The 21,858-nt window shown below is 38.8% G+C and overlaps 1 protein-coding gene across 2 annotated transcripts in view; it reads left to right on the forward strand.

Moving 5' to 3' along the window:
* COBL (cordon-bleu WH2 repeat protein) overlaps positions 1–21,505 on the forward strand; it is a 287,608-nt gene extending 266,103 nt beyond the window's left edge. For both annotated transcript variants that reach the window (XM_055126472.1, XM_055126473.1), the window contains one exon: positions 20,072–21,505. In XM_055126472.1, coding sequence (XP_054982447.1) covers positions 20,072–20,089 — 18 coding nt within the window. In that variant the 3' untranslated portion in view covers positions 20,090–21,505. The remainder of the gene's footprint in view (positions 1–20,071) is intronic.
* The last annotated feature ends 353 nt before the right edge of the window (positions 21,506–21,858 follow it).

Genomic DNA, 21,858 nt, shown 5'->3' on the forward strand with positions numbered 1-21,858 from the left:
GCCTGTGTTTACTTTAAAGGCACAATTTCCAAGACCCAGGAATGTCCACGGAATATCCTTTTAATACATGTTTATATTAAAGACATTCCCACATTCAGCACGCCTTCTGCAACCATTTCCTGAGAACCTACCAGGCCCGGGCCTGTAATAGCTGTTCAGCACAGATGAAGGAAATGATGTCTATGCCTCTAAGGCTTTTAGCCAGCATCAGGAGTGGTGTTTATCTCAAGAAATTTTTACAAGGAGAAGATAGCAAAATGTGTGAAACCTTTTCCTGATGTAGGATACCTCAGCTTCAATTCAAAGGCTATCTGCCCCGTTCCACAGGTGGAAAGGGAGGCATGCATGTCTAATAGATGAGGAAGTGGACTCCAGTCAGCCAGCACACCAGGTGCCTGGGAATTGTCTGAGCCCCACAGCTCCCATCTCTGTGGGACACTCCCTGATGTGGCTTCCCAAGGCAGGAGTCTGCATGGCACTGACCACATGGGAGCCATGACACTTGAACTTGACAGAAAAAAATGACATGTGCCACTGTCCCCATAGCCCTATCCTAGACAGAACTATAAAAATACCAGCTCTCTTCTAACTCTTGACTTGTGGGTTAGAGAAATACCAATTTCTGTGACTGGTGAGTAGAAAGGAAAACGCATCACTTCTGGGTCTGGGCTGCTCATTGTACAGACCTTGTGTGTCTGATTAGACTGCAGTTGCTCAGATATTTCTGCTTTTGCTGAGTGTTGGTCTCTGACCATACTTCCCTTTACAAACACACCAGCAGACCACAGAGAATCCATCCCAAGAGGCCCCTCTCCAGGATCATCCTGTGAGACCATCAATCCCCCATTCCTGAAGGCTGTTTCCACGGCTTATCAGCTGGCCACTACTCACTTTAGTGTTCCCTGGATTGATTCAGGTCCTCAGTTTCTAGGGCGACTCAGCTTTCCTCTGTGATGCCACTCACAAAAATATACAAAATATTGTCACTCTGTGCAATTCTTATTTCACTGCCACACCGTCAGCCCACTATACCTACAGCACCAACACCCAGATGCTTAGGCTCTGAGGACAGCTCAGTACCTACTTACTAGAAGAGAGAGAAAACTGCAGTGTTTCCCCCAGAGTCCACAATAAGCTAAAGCAAACCACCTTCTTTTCCATAGAGAATCAGATTGCTTTATTGAATTCCTCGACCCCTAAGCCACCCCTCCATTCTGTCCTTGCCCTGACAGCCAGCATCAGCTTGTCCAGCTCCCTATGGAGTTTGGTGCCCTTGGAGGGTGCATGTATATTCAGGCTGGGATATGGGCATTGAAATCAAGAAGCCCATAGCTCCCTGAAAAGTCCCTTGCTCTTCCCGACACTTGTCGGTCTCGCTTACTCACTTTACCTTTCTTCCATGTAAACATCATGGAAAAAAAGCAAAATGAAACTGTTTTTTTTTTTTTTTTGTAATTTTCTTTTCTCTTTGAGTCACACCCAGCAATACTCAGCGGTTGCTCCTGACTTTACACTCAGGAATTAGTTCTGGCAGTGCTTGGAGAACCATATGGGATCCTGGGGATCGAACCCAGGTCGGCAGCATGCAAAGCAAACACCCTACCCACTGTGCTATCGCTCCAGCCCCACAAAAGTGAACTTTTACTTTATGTGTTGACTTAAAATTGCAAACTTTCTAACTTGGTTGATTTTCTTCTTATCCAAGCAAATAAATTCCATTCTAGTACTTATTTATCTTCATCTGGAAGTTTATACCTTTTGACCCTTTTATTCCTGGCCCTCTACCTCTCCTCCACTCCTAGTAACCACAAATCTGAATACTTGTCTATGATTTTAAATAATTGCTATGATGGGAGCAGTAATTATGTGCATCAAAACCAGTACCAATAAATACAAATCCTTTAATACCAATGTTACTAGCTATAATATTAAAGACTAATATTTTTAATATCCTACACATAAATGAAATCATGCATTATTTGTCTTAACATCCCAAGAGTTCGTTCTATGTAGTCACAACTAGATTTAACCTGTTTTATTCTTGGTTTTAAATTTTTTAAATTTTAGGCACTATTACTTATAATATTTTAATGGCATGGTTTCATTAAATATGACTCTTCACCAGAGTGTCTCTTCCCTCCATTATTATCCCAGTGTGCCCCCACCCCAACCTACTATAGCTTGCATCCCCCATAGTAACTTTAGTTCTGTGGACTACTTCTCAGGTTTTGTCACCTCGGGAAGTTTGTTATTTCCCTACTGTATTTCTTTATATCCCCAAAGTGAGAGTGTTATTATATATCCTTGTTCTTTTGACTAAGTTCACTCACCTTGACACTGTCCAAATCTACCCATGTAGCAACAAATTGTGTGCATTTTTCTAATGGACATATAATATTCCATTGTGTATACATATTATGATTTATTATACTGTCATCTGTTTTTTGACCCCTGGGTCATTTCCAGATTTTTGCTATTGTTAAGTATCTTCTGAATAGACATTTTGTTCTTTGGGGTAGATGCCAAGAAGGGAACTTGGTAGATGCCAAGAAAGGAAGGTCAATTCTTAGTTTGTTCCAGAAGTATCCATAATATTTTCTCAAAAGGTTGAACCAGTTGACATTCCCCTAGTTCACTTTCCCACAAATGCATGCCAAGACTTATTTTTGTTACTTGTAGTGTGGGCCAATCTTGTTGTTGTTTTATCTCATTGTTGTTTTAATTATCATTTCTTAGTGTTGTTTTATCTCAATGTTGTTTTAATTTGCATTTATCTGATGACAGTAATGCAGAGCATATTTCATTTAGCAGTTGGCCATAAATATATCTTCTTCAAGAAAGTTTCTGTTCATCACTTCTTCGCATTTTTTATTAGGTTTTTATTTATTGCTAAGTTTTAGAAGTGTTTCATAATAGCTGATGTATTTACCGTTTGTCAGATGAATGGTGAACAAATATCTTTTCCTAGTGTATAGGATGTCTTTTTACTCTCATTATTTATTTTTTTATCTTTAAAGTAAAGTATATTTATCACTGTAATTTTTGCTCCTTTTATGTTTTTCTTAACATGTTGATAAATTTTTTAAAATTTATTTATTAGTGAGTCACAGTGAGGGTACAGTTACAGATTTATACATGTTCGCGCTCATGTTTCCCTCATACAAAGTTCAAGAACCCATCTCTTCACCAGTGCCCATTCGCCACCACCAATAAATCTAGCATCGCTCCCACCCCCCAATCCCATCTCCCACCCCCCCCACCCCCGCTCCGGCACCCCCCACCGTCACTGTGGCAGGGTATTACCTTTTGTTCTCTCTCTCTAATTAGGTGTTGTGCTTTGCAATAAAAGTGTTGAGTGGCCATTGTGTTCAGTCTCTAGTCTACATTCAGCACTCTTCACCCTTCCCCCACGTGGCCTCCAACCACATTTTACTTGGTGTTCCCTTCTCTATCTGAGCTGCCTTTTTCCCAGAATGTGAGGCCGGCTTCCAAGTCATGGATTCAACCTCCTGGTACTTATTTCTACTATTCTTGGGTGTTAGTCTCCTATCTGTTATTCTATATTCCACAGATGAGTGCAACCTTTCTATGTCTGTCTCTCTCTTTCTGACTCATTTCACTCAGCATGAAACTTTTCATGCCGATCCACTTAAATAAAAAATTCATGACCTCCTTTTTTCTAACAGCTGCATAGTATTCCACTATATAGCTGTACCAAAGTTTCTTCAACCAGTCATCTGTTCTAGGGCACTCCGGTTTTTTTCAGATTCTGGCTACTGTAAATAACGCTGCGATGAACATATGAGTGCAGATGTCACTTCGACTATACTTTTTTGCTTCTCTGGCATATATTCCCAGCAGTGGTATTGCTGGGTCAAATGGGAGCTCAATTTCTAATTTTTTGAGAAGCGTCCATATTGTTTTCCAAAAGGGCTGAACCAGTCAGCATTCCCACCAGCAGTGTAGAAGGGTCCCTTTCTCCCCACATCCTCTCCAACAGTGGTTGCTTTTGTTTTTTTGGATGTGTACTAATCCCTGTGGTGTGAGGTGGTATCTCATGGTTGTTTTGATCTGCATCTTCCTGATGATTAGTGATGTAGAGCACTTTACATGTGCCATTTGGCCATTCGTATCTCTTCCTTGGGAAAGTTTCTGTTCATTTCTTCGCCCCATTTTCTGATGGGGTTGGATGTTTTCTTCTTGTAGAGTTCAACCAGTGCTTTATATACATTTGATATCCACCCCTTTTCTGATGGGTATTGTGTAAATATTCTTTCCCATTCTGTAGATAGTCTTTGTATTCTGGTCACTGTATCTTTTGCGGTGCAGAAGCCTTTTAGTTTAATATAGTCCCACTTGTTGATCTCTGTTTCCACTTGGTTGGCCAGTTGCATGTCATCTTTGAAGATACCTTTATCTTCAATATCGTGGAGGGTTTCGCCGACCTTGTCTTCAATGTACCTTATGGTTTGTGGTCTAATGTTGAGGTCTTTAATCCATTTTGATCTGACTTTTGTGCATGGTGTCAGGTCGAGTTCTAAGCCCATTTTTTTGCATGTAGTTGTCCAGTTGTGCCAGCACCATTTGTTAAAGAGGCTTTCCTTGCTCCACTTCACATCTCTTGCTCCCTTATCAAAGATTAGATGATCATACATTTGGGGTTGTGTGTAGGGATATTCCACCCTGTTCCATTGCTCTGTGGCTCTGCTTTTTTTCCAGTACCATGCTGTTTTGATTGTTACCACTTTGTAGTAAATTTTGAGGTTGGGGAGGGGATGCCTCCCATCATCTTTTCCCCAAGAATTGTATTAGCTATCCATGGGCATTTGTTGTTCCATATAAATTTTATGATTGCTTGATACGTTTCTTTGAAGAATGTCATGGGTATCCTTATAGGGATCGCGTTGAATCTGTATAATGCTTTTGGGAGTATTGCCATTTTGACAATATTGATTCTCCCTATCCATGATCAGGGGATATGTTTCCATTTCCTCATGTCCTCTTTTATTTCACGGAGTAGCGTTTTATAGTTTTCTTTGTAGAGGTCTTTTACTTCCTTGGTTAAGCTGATTCCGAGGTACTTGATTTTCTGGGGTACGATTGTGAATGGGATTGCTTTTCTCATGTCCCTTTCCTCTGCCTCATTGTTTGTGTATAGGAGGCCATGGATTTATGGGTATTGATTTTGTAGCCTGCAACTTTACTGTATAAGTCTATTGTTTCTAAGAATTTCTTTGTAGAGACTTTAAGCTTCTCTAGGTATAGTATCATATCATCTGCAAATAGTGAGAGTGTGATTTCATCCTTTGCTATCTGGATGCCCTTAATCTCTTTTTCTTGTCTAAAAGCTATTGCAAGTAGTTCAGTACTATATTGAAGAAAAGTGGTGAGAGTGGGCATCCTTGTCTTGTGCCTGATCTTAGAAGAAAGGCACTTAGTTTTTCCCCATTGAGGATAATGACTTGCCATAGGCTTGTTGTAGATGGCTTCGACTATCTTGAGGAGAGTTCCTGCAAAACCCATTTTTGTGAGGGTTTTCATCATGAATGGATGTTGGATCTTGTCAAATGCTTTCTCTGCTGATATGATCATATGGTTTTTATCTTTACTTTTGTTGAAATGATGAATTATGTTGATTGATTTCTAAATGTTAAACCATCCTTGCATGCCCGGTTTGATGAATCCCACTTGGTCATGGTATATGATCTTTTTGATGAGTTGTTGGATCCTACTTACTAATGTTTTGTTGAGAATCTGCATCGGTGGTGATCAGGGATATTGGTCTATAATTTTCTCTGTTAGTGGCGTCTTTGTTTGCTTTTGGCATTAGGGAGATATGTGCTTCATAGAAACTATTTGGGAGAGTACCTGTTTTTTTAGTTTCCTGAAAAAGCTTGGGGAGAACTGGCAACAGGTCTTCTTTAAATGTTTGTAAAAATTTGCCAGTGAATCCATCTGGACCTGGGATTATGTTTTTGGGGAGAATTTTGATTACAGTTTCAATTTCCTGGATATTAAGGTGTCTATTCAGGTATTCCAAGTCTTCTTGGTTCAGTCTTGGGAGATTTTAGGATTCAAGGAATTCATCCAATTTTTTTAGGTTCTCTTGCTTAGTGGCATACAGGCTTTCGAAGTAGTATCTGACAATCTTTTGAATTTCGTTGATTACTGTTGTGATGTCCCCCTTTTCATCCCTGATTCAGTTTATTAGGGTTCTCTCTCTCTCTTTCTGTGTGAGTCTTGCTAGTGGTTTGTCAATCTTGTTTATTTTCTCAAAGAACAAGGTCTTGGTTTCATTGACCTTTCTGATTGTTTTCTGGTTTTCCATGTCATTAATTTCTGCTCTAATTTTTATTATTTCTTTCCTTCGGTCTGGTTTGGGTTCCTTTTTCTGGTCTTTTTCTAGGGCCTTGAGCTGTGAAGAAGAGCTATCTTTGTAGGCCCTTTCTTCCTTCCTAAGGAATGCTTGCAGAGCTATAAATTTTCCCCTTAACATAGCTTTAGCTGCGTCCCATAGGTTTTGGTAGCTTGTGTCTTCATTCTCATTTATTTGGTGGTATCTCTTGATTACTTCCTTGATTTCCTTCCTGACCCACTTATTGTTCAACATTGAGCTGTTTAATTTCCAGGTGTTTGTTTTGATTCTCTGCGTCTATGTATGATTAGCTTCTATCTTTAGTGCTTCGTGGTCTGAGAAGATAGTTGATACAATTTCTATTTTTCTGATTTTATTGAGGTATGTTTTGTTACCCAGTACATGGTCTATTTTGGAGAATGTTCCATGTGAACTGGAAAAGAATATGTATTCTTTCTTTTTGGGGTGTAAAGCCCTGTATAGATCTATTAGGCCTCTCTCTTCTATTTCTTTCTTCAGAGTCAGTGTTTCCTTGCTGTGTTTTGTTCTTGTCGATCTATCCAGATGTAGTAGGGCAGTGTTGAAGTCTCCCACTACTATTGTGCTGTTAGCGATGTCCTCTATAAAATCTGTTAGGAGTTGTTTTAAGTATTTAGCCGGTCTCTCATTAGGTGCATATACTTTTAAGAGTGTGATTTCTTCCTGTTGCACATATCCCTTGATAAATAGGAAGTGACCTTCGTTGTCCCTCCTAATGTTTTTCAACCTGAAATCTATGTTGTCAGATACTAGTATTGCCACCCCAGCTTTTTTGAGGGAGTTGTTTGCTTGCAGAATTGTTTTTCACCCTTTGACTTTGAGTCTGTGTTTGCCCTGACTGTTCAGGTGTGTTTCTTGTAGGCAGCAGAATGTTGGGTTTAGTTTCCGAATCCATTTTGCCACTCTATGTCTCTTTATTGGTGCATTTAGGCCATTGACATTCAGAGAGATTATTGTCATGGGGTTTTGTGTCATCTTTCTGTGGGGTTGGTTATTCTTGTGGGGTTCTTCCTTGACTTACAATAGCCCCTTTAGTCCTTCTTTTAAGTTTGGTTTTGAGTCTATGAAGTTTCTGAGCTGTTGTTTATCTGAGAAATAGTGTATGGTTCCTTCGAGTTTGAGTGAGAGTTTAGCCGGATAAAGTATTCTTGGTGAGGCGTTCATTTCATTTAGTTTTTTCACTATGTCCCACCATTGTCTTTGGGCTCAGAGGGTTTCCTCTGATAGGTCTGCTGTAAATCTGAGGGGTGCTCCTTTGTATTTGATTTCCTTCTTTGACCTTGCTGCTTGCAGAACTGTCTCTATGCGCTGCATCCGTCATTCTGACTGTGATATGCATTGGAGTCTTTTTATTCCGGTCTCTTTTTTTCTGCTACTCTTCGGACTCCTTGGATCTGGATGCCTGCCTTCTCCATCTTTGGGAAGTTCTTTGACTGTGTTTTTTTCATTGGGGTTACTTCCCTGTGCTTCTGGTACTCCAATGATTCTTATGTTGTTCCTCTTGAAGTCATCCCCAAGGACTCTGATTCTCTCTATAGCCATTTTGGGGTCTTTTGCCATTATTTGTTGTTGTCTGTAAGCTTTCTGAAGTTTATCTTCAAGCTCACTGATTGTCTTCGGCTGTAGTCATTCTACTGTTGAGGGCATGTACTGAGATTTTTAATTCATCTACCAAATCCTTTATTTGTGTGACTTCTGTTCGTAGCTTTGTGACATCTGTTTGTAGCTTTGAAATTTCTGATCTCATTTCTTCTTGCATTTTCTTGGTTGACCGTTCCAAATTTATTGGATGTATGTTCCATGGTTGCTTTGAATACATCGACTCTCTTCAAGATTTCTTCTGTGAATTCTTTTTCTGAGAGGTCCAGTATGTGGGTGGACCCTTTGGAGATTTCTGGAATCTTTTCTTCATCTTCTCTTCGTGGAGGGGATTTTCACTGTTTCTTCATATTGTTGTGGAAGTCTAGAGTTGTAGCCTTCTAGTTGTCTATCCCTATTTGCTCTTTCTGCGGGGTGGGGGGGGGAATTCTGTTGGTGCTAAGTTGGTTTTGGAGGCTTTGTTTCAATTCCAGAATACTTCCTTATTCTCAGACTCTCGTCTTTGTTTTATGTGGGGCCTATAGTGATGATTTAAGGCTATTCTGTCTTTACGAGGAGTTTGTGGAGATTCTATCGTCCACTGATAGCTTTTGTGAAGTTCAACTCAGCTAAAGGACTATTTTTGCAAAAAATGATTTAGATGGCCAAGGTGATTTTCAAAGAAACAGGTTATAGAGTATGTAATGTAAGAAAAATTAAAACTGCTGCTGCATAAGCGGCCTCAGCTCTGGCAAGTGGCCACGCGCCCTTTTGAGGCCACGCCCCCTGCACTACAGGTTATGCCCCCAGTAATCTCTTGGGGGACAGGGTGGGGTAGGCGGGTAGGAGAGTTCCCCTCGGGTCTGTAGGCGGAGTCCCAATCCTGTTTGTCAGTACCTGATTGGGAGTTAGGAGTTACAGAGGAGCAGAGAGGCGCGTCCATGCAGCGAGTTCGGGGGAGTTCCAGGGGAGCCCCCCACCTTTTTTCTTTTTTTAAAAAAATTTTATTAAATCACCATGAGATAATTACAAGCTTTCATGTTTGGGTTACAATCACACAATGATCATTTCTTTTGTGGTGTAGAAGCTTCTAAATTTGATGTAGTCTCTTTTATCTTTTCTTTTTATTTGCTGGATGCCATTGGATTCAGAAAATGCCTATAGATTCAGTGTCATGAAGGGCTGTGCCTAAATTTTCCTCAATATAATTTATGAATTCCAGTCTGATAATCAGGTCTTCAGTGAATTTTGAGTTGACTTTTGTTCATGGTGTTAGACAGTGGTCTGAGTTTGTTTTTTTCACCTGTGAATGAACAGTTTTTACAACCAAATAATACTGCAATAATACTCCAAAAATAATACTGCAACCACTTGTTGCAGTATTATTTTTGCTCCACTTCATATTCATTGCTCCCTAGTTGAAGACTAGCTATCCATATATCTGAGGATGTGTCTGTCTCTGGACTCTTAATTCTATTCCTTTGTCCTGAGTGTCTGTATTCATTCCAGTACCACTATCTTGATTACCATAACTTTGCAATGTAATTTTGAAAAGTCTCCTATCTTCTTTTTTACCTAGGATTGGCTTGGATTGGTTTACTCAGGTGGAAGTATTATTACTCCATGTAAATTTTAACAGCATTTGTTCATTGTCTTTTAAAATGTCATGGGAGTGTTTATAGGGACAATATTCAATTTGTAAAGTGCTTTGGGTAGGATTGTGATTTTGACAATATTCTGGAGGATATGTTCCATATCCTTATATCTTATTTTTTACTTTTTATTGTATTTTATTTGTATAAAGTTGTTCACAATAACTTAATACATTTAATATTCCGACACCAATCCTATCACCATTACATCTTCCCACCACCATATTTCGTTTCCACTGAACCCTCAAAGTCTGCCCCCAAAGCAGGACCTAAATAATTTATTTTGTATTGCTTGTTATAAATATTCTGCTAAAAGTAATCCAGAAATCTTTCCTTAGCATTAAGTGTGTATTTCACACTGGAGCATCATTTTAAATACAGTGATACAGCTGAGTTAATTTAATTTTTTTTTAACTGAATGAGCACTTTGGAGTCTAGAGGCATCTCTGCAGCCTGTTGCTCTCATATTGATCCCTTCCAAGAGATTTATTTCTGAGTCTCTGGATCATGGCTGTTAATGAGCTTATGTGGCACCAGAGACAGTTCATGGGCATGACTGTCATGCTACCCAGAATCACAGGGAGATGGGGGATGTCACCCATTCCTGACTCCGTGTGAACCTGGAAATTTCAGTCACAAGTCTCATATACCTGGGTGTTTCAGCAGATTCACTCACAGATGAGGCTTTTCTGAGCCTGTGGAGATTAACTGTGAGTATGGCAGCGATTGAGTTCTGGAGGCTTTTAGCTGCCAGGGCTACTTGGGCCAGGCAGGGGGACTCATCTGCCCCCCCTCCGAGTTGCCCGGATAAGACAGCCTAGCACAGGGTCTGGAGGTATCTCTGCATGTTGCCTATGTTGCTCTCTCCTGAGAAATTTTCTTCTGAGTCCATATGTCTCTTTTTTAGTAGTGGTAGATAGTCTTTTATATAAGTATGACACTTCTTTTGTTAGATTTATTCCCATACTTAATTTTTGAGGTGCAATTGTGAATTTTTTAAATTTTTCTCTCTTCTATTTCACTGTTTATATATAAAAAGTCATATACTCAGTATATTGATTTTTGTAGCCTACAAATTTACAAGTTCATCATTTCTAGGACCCTTTTTTAGAGTCTTCAAGTTTTCAAAATATAGTATTTTTAATCTGCAAATAGCTATAGTTTGACTCTATTCCAGTATGAATATCCTTAATATTACCATCATGCATAATTGCTATGGAAAAGAATTATAATGTTATATACTATATTGAATTGGGCTGGAATGATAGCACAGCAGGTAGAGCATTTGCCTTGCATGTGGCCGACCCAGGTTCGATTCCTCCATCCCTCTCAGAGAGCCCAGCAAGCTACTGAGGGTTTCACGCCCACACGGCAGAGTCTGGTAAGCTCCCCATATTCGATATGCCAAAAACAGTAACAAGTCTCATAATGGAGATGTTACTGGCATCCACTCGAGCAAATCAATGAGCAGCGGGATCACAGCAACTGTTGGCAGTGACTATATTGAATTAAATAGTGGGGTAATGAATGTGATAAACCTTGTATTGTGCCTGATCTTAGAAGGAAGACTTTCAGGTTTTTCATTTTCATTCCATGATGAGTATGATAAGTATGATGTTAGCTGTTGGACACGTGGTAAATTACTTTAACTATATTAAGAAAAATTCCTTCCACCCCCTCTTTTTAACTAAGTTTTTATTGAATCACCATGAGATGTACAGTTACAAAGTTGTTCTTGACTGGTTTTCATTTATACAATTTTCCAACATCCTCCCTTCACAGTGTTCATTCCCTGCCAGTGTCCCAGTTTTCCTGCCCAGCTCATTCTTTCTCCATGGCAGACTCCTCTCTTCTCTCTTCTCTCCTTCCCTCCCTCCCCCTCTCTTTTTAGGTCTTATGGTTTGCAGTGCAGAAACTGAGAGCTTATCATGTATATCCCTTTACCTATTTTCAACACTCAATTTTTGTCCAGAGTGATCATTACTAATTATTATTGTCATACTGGTCCCTTCTCTATCCTAACTGCCCTTTTTCCCACACACATTTGTGGCAAGCTTCCAACCATTGACCAGTCATTCTGGCCCCTATTTTTTCCTGGCCTTGGGTATTAGTATGATTTTCTTTATATCCCACAAATGGGGGCAGTCATTCTATATCTGTCCCTCTTTTTCTGACTCATTTCACTCAGCATGATACTCTCCATGTTCATCCATTTATAAATTTCATGACTTCATTTTTTCCCTAATGGCTACGTAGTATTCCATTGTGTAGATATACCATAGTTTGCAGGTAGAAAAGATGGTTGTTTTTGTTCTCTTGATGTGTGCCAGACTCTGTGGTGTGAGATATCTCGTTGTTGCTTTGATTTGCATTTCCCTGATGATTGATAATGTAGAGCATTTTTCATATGCTTTTTAGCCATTTTCATTTCTTCTTTGAGGAAGTTGCTGTTTATCTCTTCTCCGCATTATTTTATGGCATTGGGTTTTTTCTTCTAATTTACCACTGCCTTATATATCTTTCATATTAACCCCTAATCAGATGTGTGGTGGAAAAATAACTTTTCCCATTCCATGGGCTTTCTTTGCATCCTGACCATTATTTCCTTTGAGGTGCAGGAGCTTCATAACTTAATGTCATGCCATTTGTTTGTCTTTGCTTCTACTTGCTTGGTCAGTGGTGTTTCATCCTAGAAGATCCCTTTAGCTTCAGTGTCATGGAGTGTTCCACGAACATTTTCCTCTATGTACCTTATGTATTCAGGTCTGATATTGAGGTCCTTAATCCATTTTTGTTTAGCTTTTATGCATACTGTTAGAAAGAAGTCTGAGTTCATTTTGTCTGCATGTAGCTGACCAGTATTCCCACCACTTGATTGAGGTGTGTGATATTTTTAATGTATTGTTGGATTTGCAAATATTTTGTTGTGGTTTGGTGCATCTATATTTGTTAAGGTTTATGTCTGTAGTTTTCTTCTTCAGTGGTATCTGCCTGCTTTTGGTATCAGGGTAACATTTTCCTCATGGAAGCTGGGAGGGTTCCTGTCTTCACCTATCTTGAAGAGCCTTAAAAGAATTGAAATTATGTCTTGATTAAAGCTTTGTAAAAACTGGTTGGTAAAACTAGTTTTACAAACTAAAAATTTACCGTTCAGCCCAGGCTTTTGGGAGTGTGGAGGACTTAATTTTTTCTTTTCCTTTATAGTAATTGTCATTTCAGTGATATGCTTTCTCTTTATTCAGGCTTGGAAGGCAATAGGAGTCTAAAAATTTACCCATTTTTTTTTAATTATCCAATTTCATTATTTTTTAAAGATGTTTTAAAGATTTTCCCTAGCAACCAGATGATCCTTTGAATATCTGTGGCATCTGTTCTGACAACTCCCCTTTCATTTCTGTCTGATCCAGCAGTGATAGAGCAGAGTTAGTCTCTGGCTATCAAGTTGCTGTCAATTTCTTTATTCATGTATTTTAACAGTTATTTTAAATATTTTGATGGACCATCATTAAGCACATTGTCCAGAGGTGCATTATGTGATGGACCACCATTAGGAGTGTGAGTTCTTCTTGATATATGTATCCCTTGATCATTAAGAAGTGATCATTACTGTCCCTTATAACCCTTTTTAATTTGAATTTTATGTTTTGTGATATAAGTATAGATACCCATGGCATTTTTAAGGTTATTACTTGACTGTTAGATTGTTTTCAGCCTTTGATGGAGCATTTTTTTAAATGTGTGAGGCTCACGGTTCTATCTCCAGGATGAAAAAAGCAAAAGAATAAAATAAGAAATTTAAAAAGAAAACAAAAATTGTTTAATTAACTCCTTATTTCTACCTCTAAGAGTTGATAATGACATATAATATCATCTGATTTGCCTGATCATATATCTATATCATATATCTAACATGCCTTTCCCATATATTTTGTTTCTTATGCATCTTAAAGAATATTATAAACATCCCTGTTATCCAGTTACCTTAGTCCTAAATCGCTTAGTATGGATATATAGTTTGGTATTTATAGTTACCTTCAAGATAAAATATATGTACAGTGAAATGTGCAGATCCTTAAGTACCATTTGAAGAGTTCAAAATACATTTTTACACCCCACCCCCACTGAGTTGGATCTTCGGACAAACACTGGGGGGTTGTCTTCATATGCACTAGAGGCTTCTGCATGGAGATATTTTGTGAGGGAGGCGTGTCTTCTGTGTGGCTCACAGCAGGGCCGCGTGGTACCAAGGTCTCAGGGTGACTGGAGAGGAGAGTTTGGATGGAGAGGGCAAGTCACAGGCTGCACTGGCCCAAACACACTAGTTCAGCCATGATCTACATGACTGACTGTACGGAGGAGGAGAAATAAAACAAAACTTTTAAAATCTGTCTAATTCTCACCTGTTTAAAATGCAGACTGGGGGACAAGAACTTAAATAAGGAATCGAAGTTAAGATTCAGGTACTGGATTTCCCATCCCATCAAATTATGGAAGCTCTCTATAAAATGAAAGAAACATTCATTTTCAAGTTCATGAGCATCAGGAAACAATAATCAGGGTCCTGCAGGATAATAAGCAAACAAGGTATGTCCTATTGATCGTGACGGCCCAGACCATAGTACAGTAGAATAAACCCAGCAGACTCCCTGAGCTGAGGAGCAGAGCGCTGAGTCTCTGTGAGCAAGCAGATGCAGCTTACAGAACAGTCCTAGAGAGGAGATGGCGGCGGGAATAGAGAATGCGGAGACCTTCAGAGGCCCCAGGTAGAATCAATGGTCAGCCAGTCAGCATCTGCAGTGAGACTAGGAGGAGTTATGTGATGGCATTAGCCAGAGCAGCATTTGGAGCTCACACAAATACCTGTTCCTACCAGTCTGATCAGAAAGTTAGACAACTCCCGAGCATTGCACAGAATACTCAAAAGGGCCTCAGTTGTGGGCAGTAATTAGATTCAGTTAAGATGATACATACTGCACAGCAAATCAAGAGAAACTGCTTCTGCATCACTGGATCCAAAAACAAATTTCAGGTATATTTGTAGCAATACATCAATATCTAGCAGCAAACAAATTGAAATTGACAATGTCTATATCAATTTCAAGATTAGCTGGTAAGTAGAGAAGCAGAAAAAGAAGAAACCTTATAAGCTAAAAATTATTTCACCATAACTTTCCCAAAACATCTGCGACTGCAAAGCAATGATCATAAACTGTATCTTAACAAAGAAAATAATAATAAACATTTAAACAGTAAATAAAAATAATGTCTCTAAAGTGGATGACACAGATATTAGAATTGACAGTTAATAAAACAAATATAATGTTACTACATTTAATAATTTCAAACAATATCAAGTGTATTTTGTGACAATAGTATTATAGATCAGTAACAAAATGATTTATAAAAACCTCCAAAACTTTAGAAACTGAATAGCAGTTTTATTTTTTTTCCTGGTTTCTTTTTTTTTTTATTTCTTTTATTAATTCACCATGTGGAAAGTTACAAAGCTTTCAGGTTTAAGTCTCAGTTATACAATGCTCAAACACCCGTCCCTTCACCAGTGCACATATTCCACCACCAAGAATCATAATATACCTCCCCCCTTCCCCCCACCTCCCCAGCCTCCCACCCCGCATGTGTAACTGGTAAATTTCACTTTACTTTCACTCTACTTTGATTACATTCAATAGTTCAATAAAAAAATTCACTATTATTGATTTGGAGTTTCTCCCCCCTAAAGTCGATCTGCTGAAAAGAAAGCATTTGGTAATTTGTTTTCCATTGCTGAGAATGAAGAGATATGAGGTCAGGAGGCCGCACTAGCAGCAGCATAGTTTTGGATTTCTGTATTTTAGTAACTAAGTCTAGTGAAATGTCTGCCAGGAATCACAACATTGTAAGCTTGTACCTTTCAGGTACTTTATATTCCACATATGAGTGCGATCTTTCTATGTCTGTCTCTTTCCTTCTGACTCATTTCACTCAGCATGATACTTTCCATGTTGATCCAATTATATGCAAATTTCATGACTTCATGTTTTCTGACAGCTACATAGTATTCCATTGTGTAAATATACCAGAGTTTCTTTAGCCAATCATCTGTTTTCGGGCACTCTGGTTTTTTCCATATTGTGGCTATTGTGAACAGATGAATTAGCAGTTTTAAATTACCCATGGGCTAAAGCAAAAAGTCAAAAGAACAATTTTGAAAGTATCACTGTCACTGTATCACTGTCATCCCGTTGCTCATCAATTTGCTCCAGCAGGCACCAGTAACGTCTCCATTGTGAGACTTGTTGTTACTGTTTTTGCATCTGGAGTACTCCACAGGTAGCTTGCCAGCTCTGCCGTGTGGGCAGGATACTCGCTCTCTGAGACGGATAGAGGAATCGAACTTGGGCCGGTCATGTGCAAGGCAAATGCCTTACCCATTGTGCTATCGCTCCAGATCTATTTTAGTAAATACTAGTTTTTTTAGTATTATCATCTAAAACTAAATTTTTGGAGTTTCTCCCCCCAAAGTTGGACCTGCTGAAAAGGAAGCATTTGATAATTTGTTTTTCATTGCTGAGACTCCAAACAATAATAGTGAGTTTTTTGTTGAACTATTGAATGTAATCAAAGTAAAGTGAAATTTATCAGTTACACAGGCGGGGTGGGGGGCTGGAGAGGTGGGGTGTGGGGGGAGGTATACTGTGATTCTTGGTAGTGGAATATGTGCACTGGTGAAGGGTTGGTGTTCGATCATTGTATAATTGAGACTTAAACCTGAAAGTTTTGTAACTTTCCACATGGTGATTCAATAAAAAAAATAAATTTTTATCTGAAACTAAAACGTGGGAGCCAAAGCAATCTTGCAGCAGGTAGGACACTTGCCTTGCACACAGCCAACCCAGGTTTGTTCCTCAACATCCCACGTGGTCCCTTGAACATAGTCAAAAATAATTTGTGGATGCAGAGTCAGGAGTAAGCCCTGAGCATTGCCGGTGTGGCCCCCAAACCAAAAATACATAAAATGAAATTGTTAAAAACTATTTATCTTGGGCCACACCTGGCAGTAGAGTTTTAAAATGGAAGTATGGAGAATTGCCAAGATGTGGAGAAACTAAAATTTTAAACCTACTGGGGCTGGAGTGATAGCACAGTGGGTAGGGCATTTGCCTTGCATGTGACCAACCCGGATTTGATTCCCAGCATCTCATATGGTCCCCCAGCACTGCCAGGAGTAATTCCTGAGTGCAGATCCAGGAGTAACCCCTGTGCATCGCTGGGTGTAACCCAAAAAGCCAAAAAAAAAAATCTTTAAACCTATGATTTCCGTAAGTCTAGTCATTCTACTACTAGATGCTCACCCCCCAAAAAATGAAAGTATACAATATATAAAACTTGCACTTCACATACAGTATTCAAAATAGTTTGTAATTGTTTCAAACTAGAAACAATGAAATTACATATATCCACCCATTAAAGAGTGATTTGAGTAAATGAATCCATACAATGAATTACTACTCAGAAATCAAAGAAATATTGGTGTGTGTAACAATATACATGAATTTCAAAGTAATCATATTAAGTAAAAGAAACAGACAAAAATATAGTACATAATGTATTCTTCCATTTCTATAAACTACTAGAAGATACAAATGAATTGTATTGATAAAATGTCACTGTTTCTCTAGATATAGAGATGAGGAAGAGATAAAAAGAGAAATAGGGATACTCTTTGGAGTGAAGGATATTCATTACATTGATGGTCACAGTGGTTCCTTGTATATGTATAAATATATACATAATATATCAACTGAAATCATTTAAATATGCATGTCTTTATCCTATCAAATAATTTGTTAAAACATCAACCGTGAATATGATCTTTAAATATCTCACCATCCATGTCTCCATCCCTTCAAAACTGACCATCTAGATACACCATCCATCCATAAAGTCATTTACCCACTCAATTCATCTCTCTCACACCTCAGAGCATGATGGTCAAGGTTAACCATACAGCAAGATTTACTGAACAACAACCCTTTATTCTGTAGATTTTCAAGGGTCAGGAACATGGTATAAATATATCGTTAGCTGCATGTTAGTTGCATTTTGAAAATAGTAGTTCTAGTGTTTTTCTTCAGTTCATGGGCATATTTTCTCTGTTTCTCGACTTCTTGAATATTCTGTAGTGAATATATTTTTTCTATTTTGGGGGAGACCATACATGGCAGTGCTCAGGACTTGTTCATAACTCACTCTGTACTAAGGGATCACTCTTATAGAAACTCAGAGGACCATATGGGGGAGCCAGGAATTGAACCCATTTCAGCCACATGCATGGCAAGTGCCCTACTCACTGTACTATTCATCCATTCCCTGTCTTAACTTTTTTATCAGATGAACAACATGAACCATTGCCTTAATGTTATAAAAGTATGTTGCCTCTAGTAGTGCCTCGAGTTTGAAGAAAACATATTAACATGTTGATGCCGAGAGTGCAGTTTGTTAATTGAACCACATTCAAGTGTGATCCGCTGGTGGTTCGTGTTGGCATGTATATGTCAACTTATTTGAATGTATAATAAACATGCTCTTTATGTTCACGTACATTTCCCACCTGTGGGACACATCTGCTTCTATGAGCAGTGCTTGTTAGTGTTCTCCCCACCAATGTTGCTTCCTCTCTGCCCTCTCTGTTTGCATGCCCCAGACCTTCTCTTGTCACCACCCACAGTTTCTAGACTCCTTTTCTCTATCCAAATCTACACCCTAGAATTAACATTTGACTTCTCTTCTTCCAAATATATTTTGTCCCTGCCTAATACTCTCACCACCTCATGGTTGCTGATGACCCCAAATTCTTTATCCATATCTGTCCTATGCATCCATCATGTCTTGGGATCCCCTCCTGGGAATTCAGTGTGTACTCAACAGGTATAAATTCAGTTGGTTTTCAATGAAGTCCTTTATCTCAGTGTCAACCCCATCCCTGAACCCAGCCTCGTTACTATCCTGTTCTTAAGGTAGTTGAAATATAGGGGGAGCTGATGGAGCTGGAGAACTGGGAACTGGTATGTTAGACAGGTAGAGGGGCAGGTCAGAAGCTGTTTGCAAGATGGCCCGGTGGAAATTGCTACTTACTCTATATGATCCTGAGCATGTTGTATGCAGAATCCTCATCTTAATATTGGAGGTGATAACTACAGTAATGATAATAGCAATAATGCTTTACTCATTTGGTTGAGCTGAAGTTGTAATGCAATACCTTGCTTGTTCTTCAAGCCTGAGTTCCATCTTGGATGTGTCTTGTTTTATGACTTTGCTTGTCTTTTTGTCTCTTTGCTTGATTTTTCTACTCTAGAGAAGCCTGCATTCTCTCTTGAACACGTGCTTCCTCTCTTTCACTCCCTTCACATCTAAGTCTCAAAAAATTTATCTTTTTTCACATACATAGAGAGAGACATATAATTCTTGCAGTTCAATGGGTTTTGGCACATAATATGTTTAAAAAACATTCATGCTTAAAAAAATCTGTGAAGAAGTATGTCTAGTCACAGCTCTGCTCAGTTTAGAGTATTTTGAACTCAGTGAAACTAGAGTAATAGATCCAATGTTCTTTTCAAGTCTTCCTCATTAAGTAATTATTTTATAAAGGAATAATTCATTTATTAATTAAATATTTTTAAATGCTATTTAAACTTTGGCATTAAAGGCACTGATATACCTCCTTCCAAATTCTGCAAATAATTTTTTTTGCAGTTTAGATTTCACAGGAGGATGGAAGGCTAAACTGTCTGTTGAAGTTTGTGTTTTCTCATTAAACAAATAAGGAACCTGAACATTTTCATTGATTCACTCATGACATAGACACTCAGCACATGGTGACTTTGTACCCAGAGATAGAGTGGAGAGTTCAACGTGTTCCCTTGCTCAAGGAACTCCCACTGCAACCATAAGACTCCGATGCAGGCTTGGGTTGCCAACAACATAAGGCAGCAGTGATTGGGTTGGCTACTTACCGTGAGCAGGAGATACTTTGATGGGGAGAGTATGAATACCTATTACTGAAGAAAAAAATAGTGCTTTTCCAAATTAAAGGAATAACCACCCCCCAAAAAAGAACCATCTCCAGAGACAGGACCAGAGGAAGGAAAACCACTGGAAGTTCAGATGGTATCTGGCAGCCCTGGGATAACTGCAAATGTAACACTGACATCCCATCAGCTCCATCTCCCGAATGTGATAGCAAGGCACTGAAAGCCTTAAGACATACTTGTGCTTCAGAGTGTTTTCCATTTGGTCCTCTAAGGATTATGGGTGTCAGTGCAGTGTGAAAACTTGGTGTGTTGTAAAGTAATAATGCAAGGATGGATAAGCCCTAGCTCCTTAGCATTCAAATCCCCATGTACTTGCTTATATCACATCCTGAGTAACTGAGTCTGTCTTCCTGCAGGTGCCTTTGCTGGTGTGATTCGTCCAGAAGATCAGCTGTCATGTTGGTGGTATAGCGGTGAGCATAGCTGCCTTCCAGAAGATCAGATGTGGCAGAAATCCACCATCACTGCTCAAGGACACTATATTCAAGAGTCATAAAGATTTTGTGTGCTCTCTTGTCTATAGGCCAAAACTCGAGGTGTTGATTATCAGTCCTATATCATTTAAAGGTGGGGAAGTCTATGTTCCTCCACTCTGCAGTTTGTGTGCCAAGCAAATGCATTTTTGCCTCTGAATATTTTAAGTTGCCAATAACCAATTCTTGTTGGCAGGTTAACGGTATATAAATGCTGGTACCCAACACTACTATTTAATTATATTAATGGGTAATGTGGAAAAAGTCATGCCTTATACCAGTATGGGACCTTTAAGACTTTGACCACATATGAATGATCAAAATCATCTAGTTATGTAAAATCTTAAATTCTAGGGGAAATGCATCAATCAATGGAAATAATCAGACTGTATCATCATGCTGCATGGTACTACATTATATTTATACTTGTATTTATATACATATATATCTTGATAGTAAGAAAAAAGGGGAGGCATTTTCAAAGGCAATTTTGTTGACAGAAAATATTGGATTGTTTATCCCTCAAAAATGTGGTGTTAAAGCTTCACAGAGGGTCACTGATCATAATCTGATGAACTGCATTTTTTAAATCAACTATGTTCATCCAAATAAAAACTCACATGACATATGGACAGGGACATTTTTTAAAATTCTCTAAATACTGTGATGACCAATATCAGAATGACATTGGAATCCATGTCACTGCCCTCCAAACTCAACAGCTCTTCCCAGCGGGCTGTGAAGTAGAGCAAGTTTCTCTGAGGAAAGCCACATATGGAGCCCTTGACTTCCCTAGGAGCCTTGAGAGTCATGTCTGGCCAGAAGGGGAATGGGGAGCAGGGTAGGGCAGGAGTCTGTGTCACCAAGATTGGATCAAACTATGCTAATAATATTTCACAACTGGGTTTCATTCTTTATGCTTTTGCCCAACAGATGCTTTTACCCACAAAGTCCCCTGTGTCCTATGGTAGATCTCTCACAACATTCAGCCGCTAGTATTTATAATAATGTTTAACTAAAGAATAATTTGTCACATCTAGACTTAAAACATTTTATTATACTGAAATAAGAGCTCTTTAGGAGATTAATAAAAATCAAGAAGCATTCATGAAATCAAGTTTCAATCTTAAGAAAACAACAAACTTGGTGAGATCACATTACTGTTTCAAAACTATTTCTGATCAAATAGAATGGAAATTTGGCTCTATGTTGTCTGATTAAAGACACTACCTTTCTCAAAATGGCAGGAGCATCTAGCCAGTAGCTCCAAGTCTCACTGTATCTACTGTTTGTCTTTAGTGCCACAAATAAAGGAAACTGAAACAGTAGCCTCTCTGTGGGTTTCATTTCTTCTTGCCACTATTTTTCAGATCACCTGTCCCTAAGGCAGAAAGGGGAGACTCATTTTATTCAGTCAAGCAATATTTAGGACTTTGTGAGATCTGTGGGCACATGCTACCACGCATACAATAGATGATTGGTGAATCCTTCCCAGTCCATATTAGAGTGGACTATTTCATTTACTATTTACTATTTATAAATTACTATTTATAATTACATTTACCAATTACTATTTCATTAGTAATGAAATAGTTGAGAAGGATGTTGAATGCGTGTAGATACTGGGAAGTGATCAAATCTTCAGGGAAAGGAATTAAGAATACATAGCT

Source organism: Sorex araneus, chromosome 2, assembly GCF_027595985.1.
Source record: "Sorex araneus isolate mSorAra2 chromosome 2, mSorAra2.pri, whole genome shotgun sequence".
Lineage (NCBI taxonomy): Eukaryota > Metazoa > Chordata > Mammalia > Eulipotyphla > Soricidae > Sorex > Sorex araneus.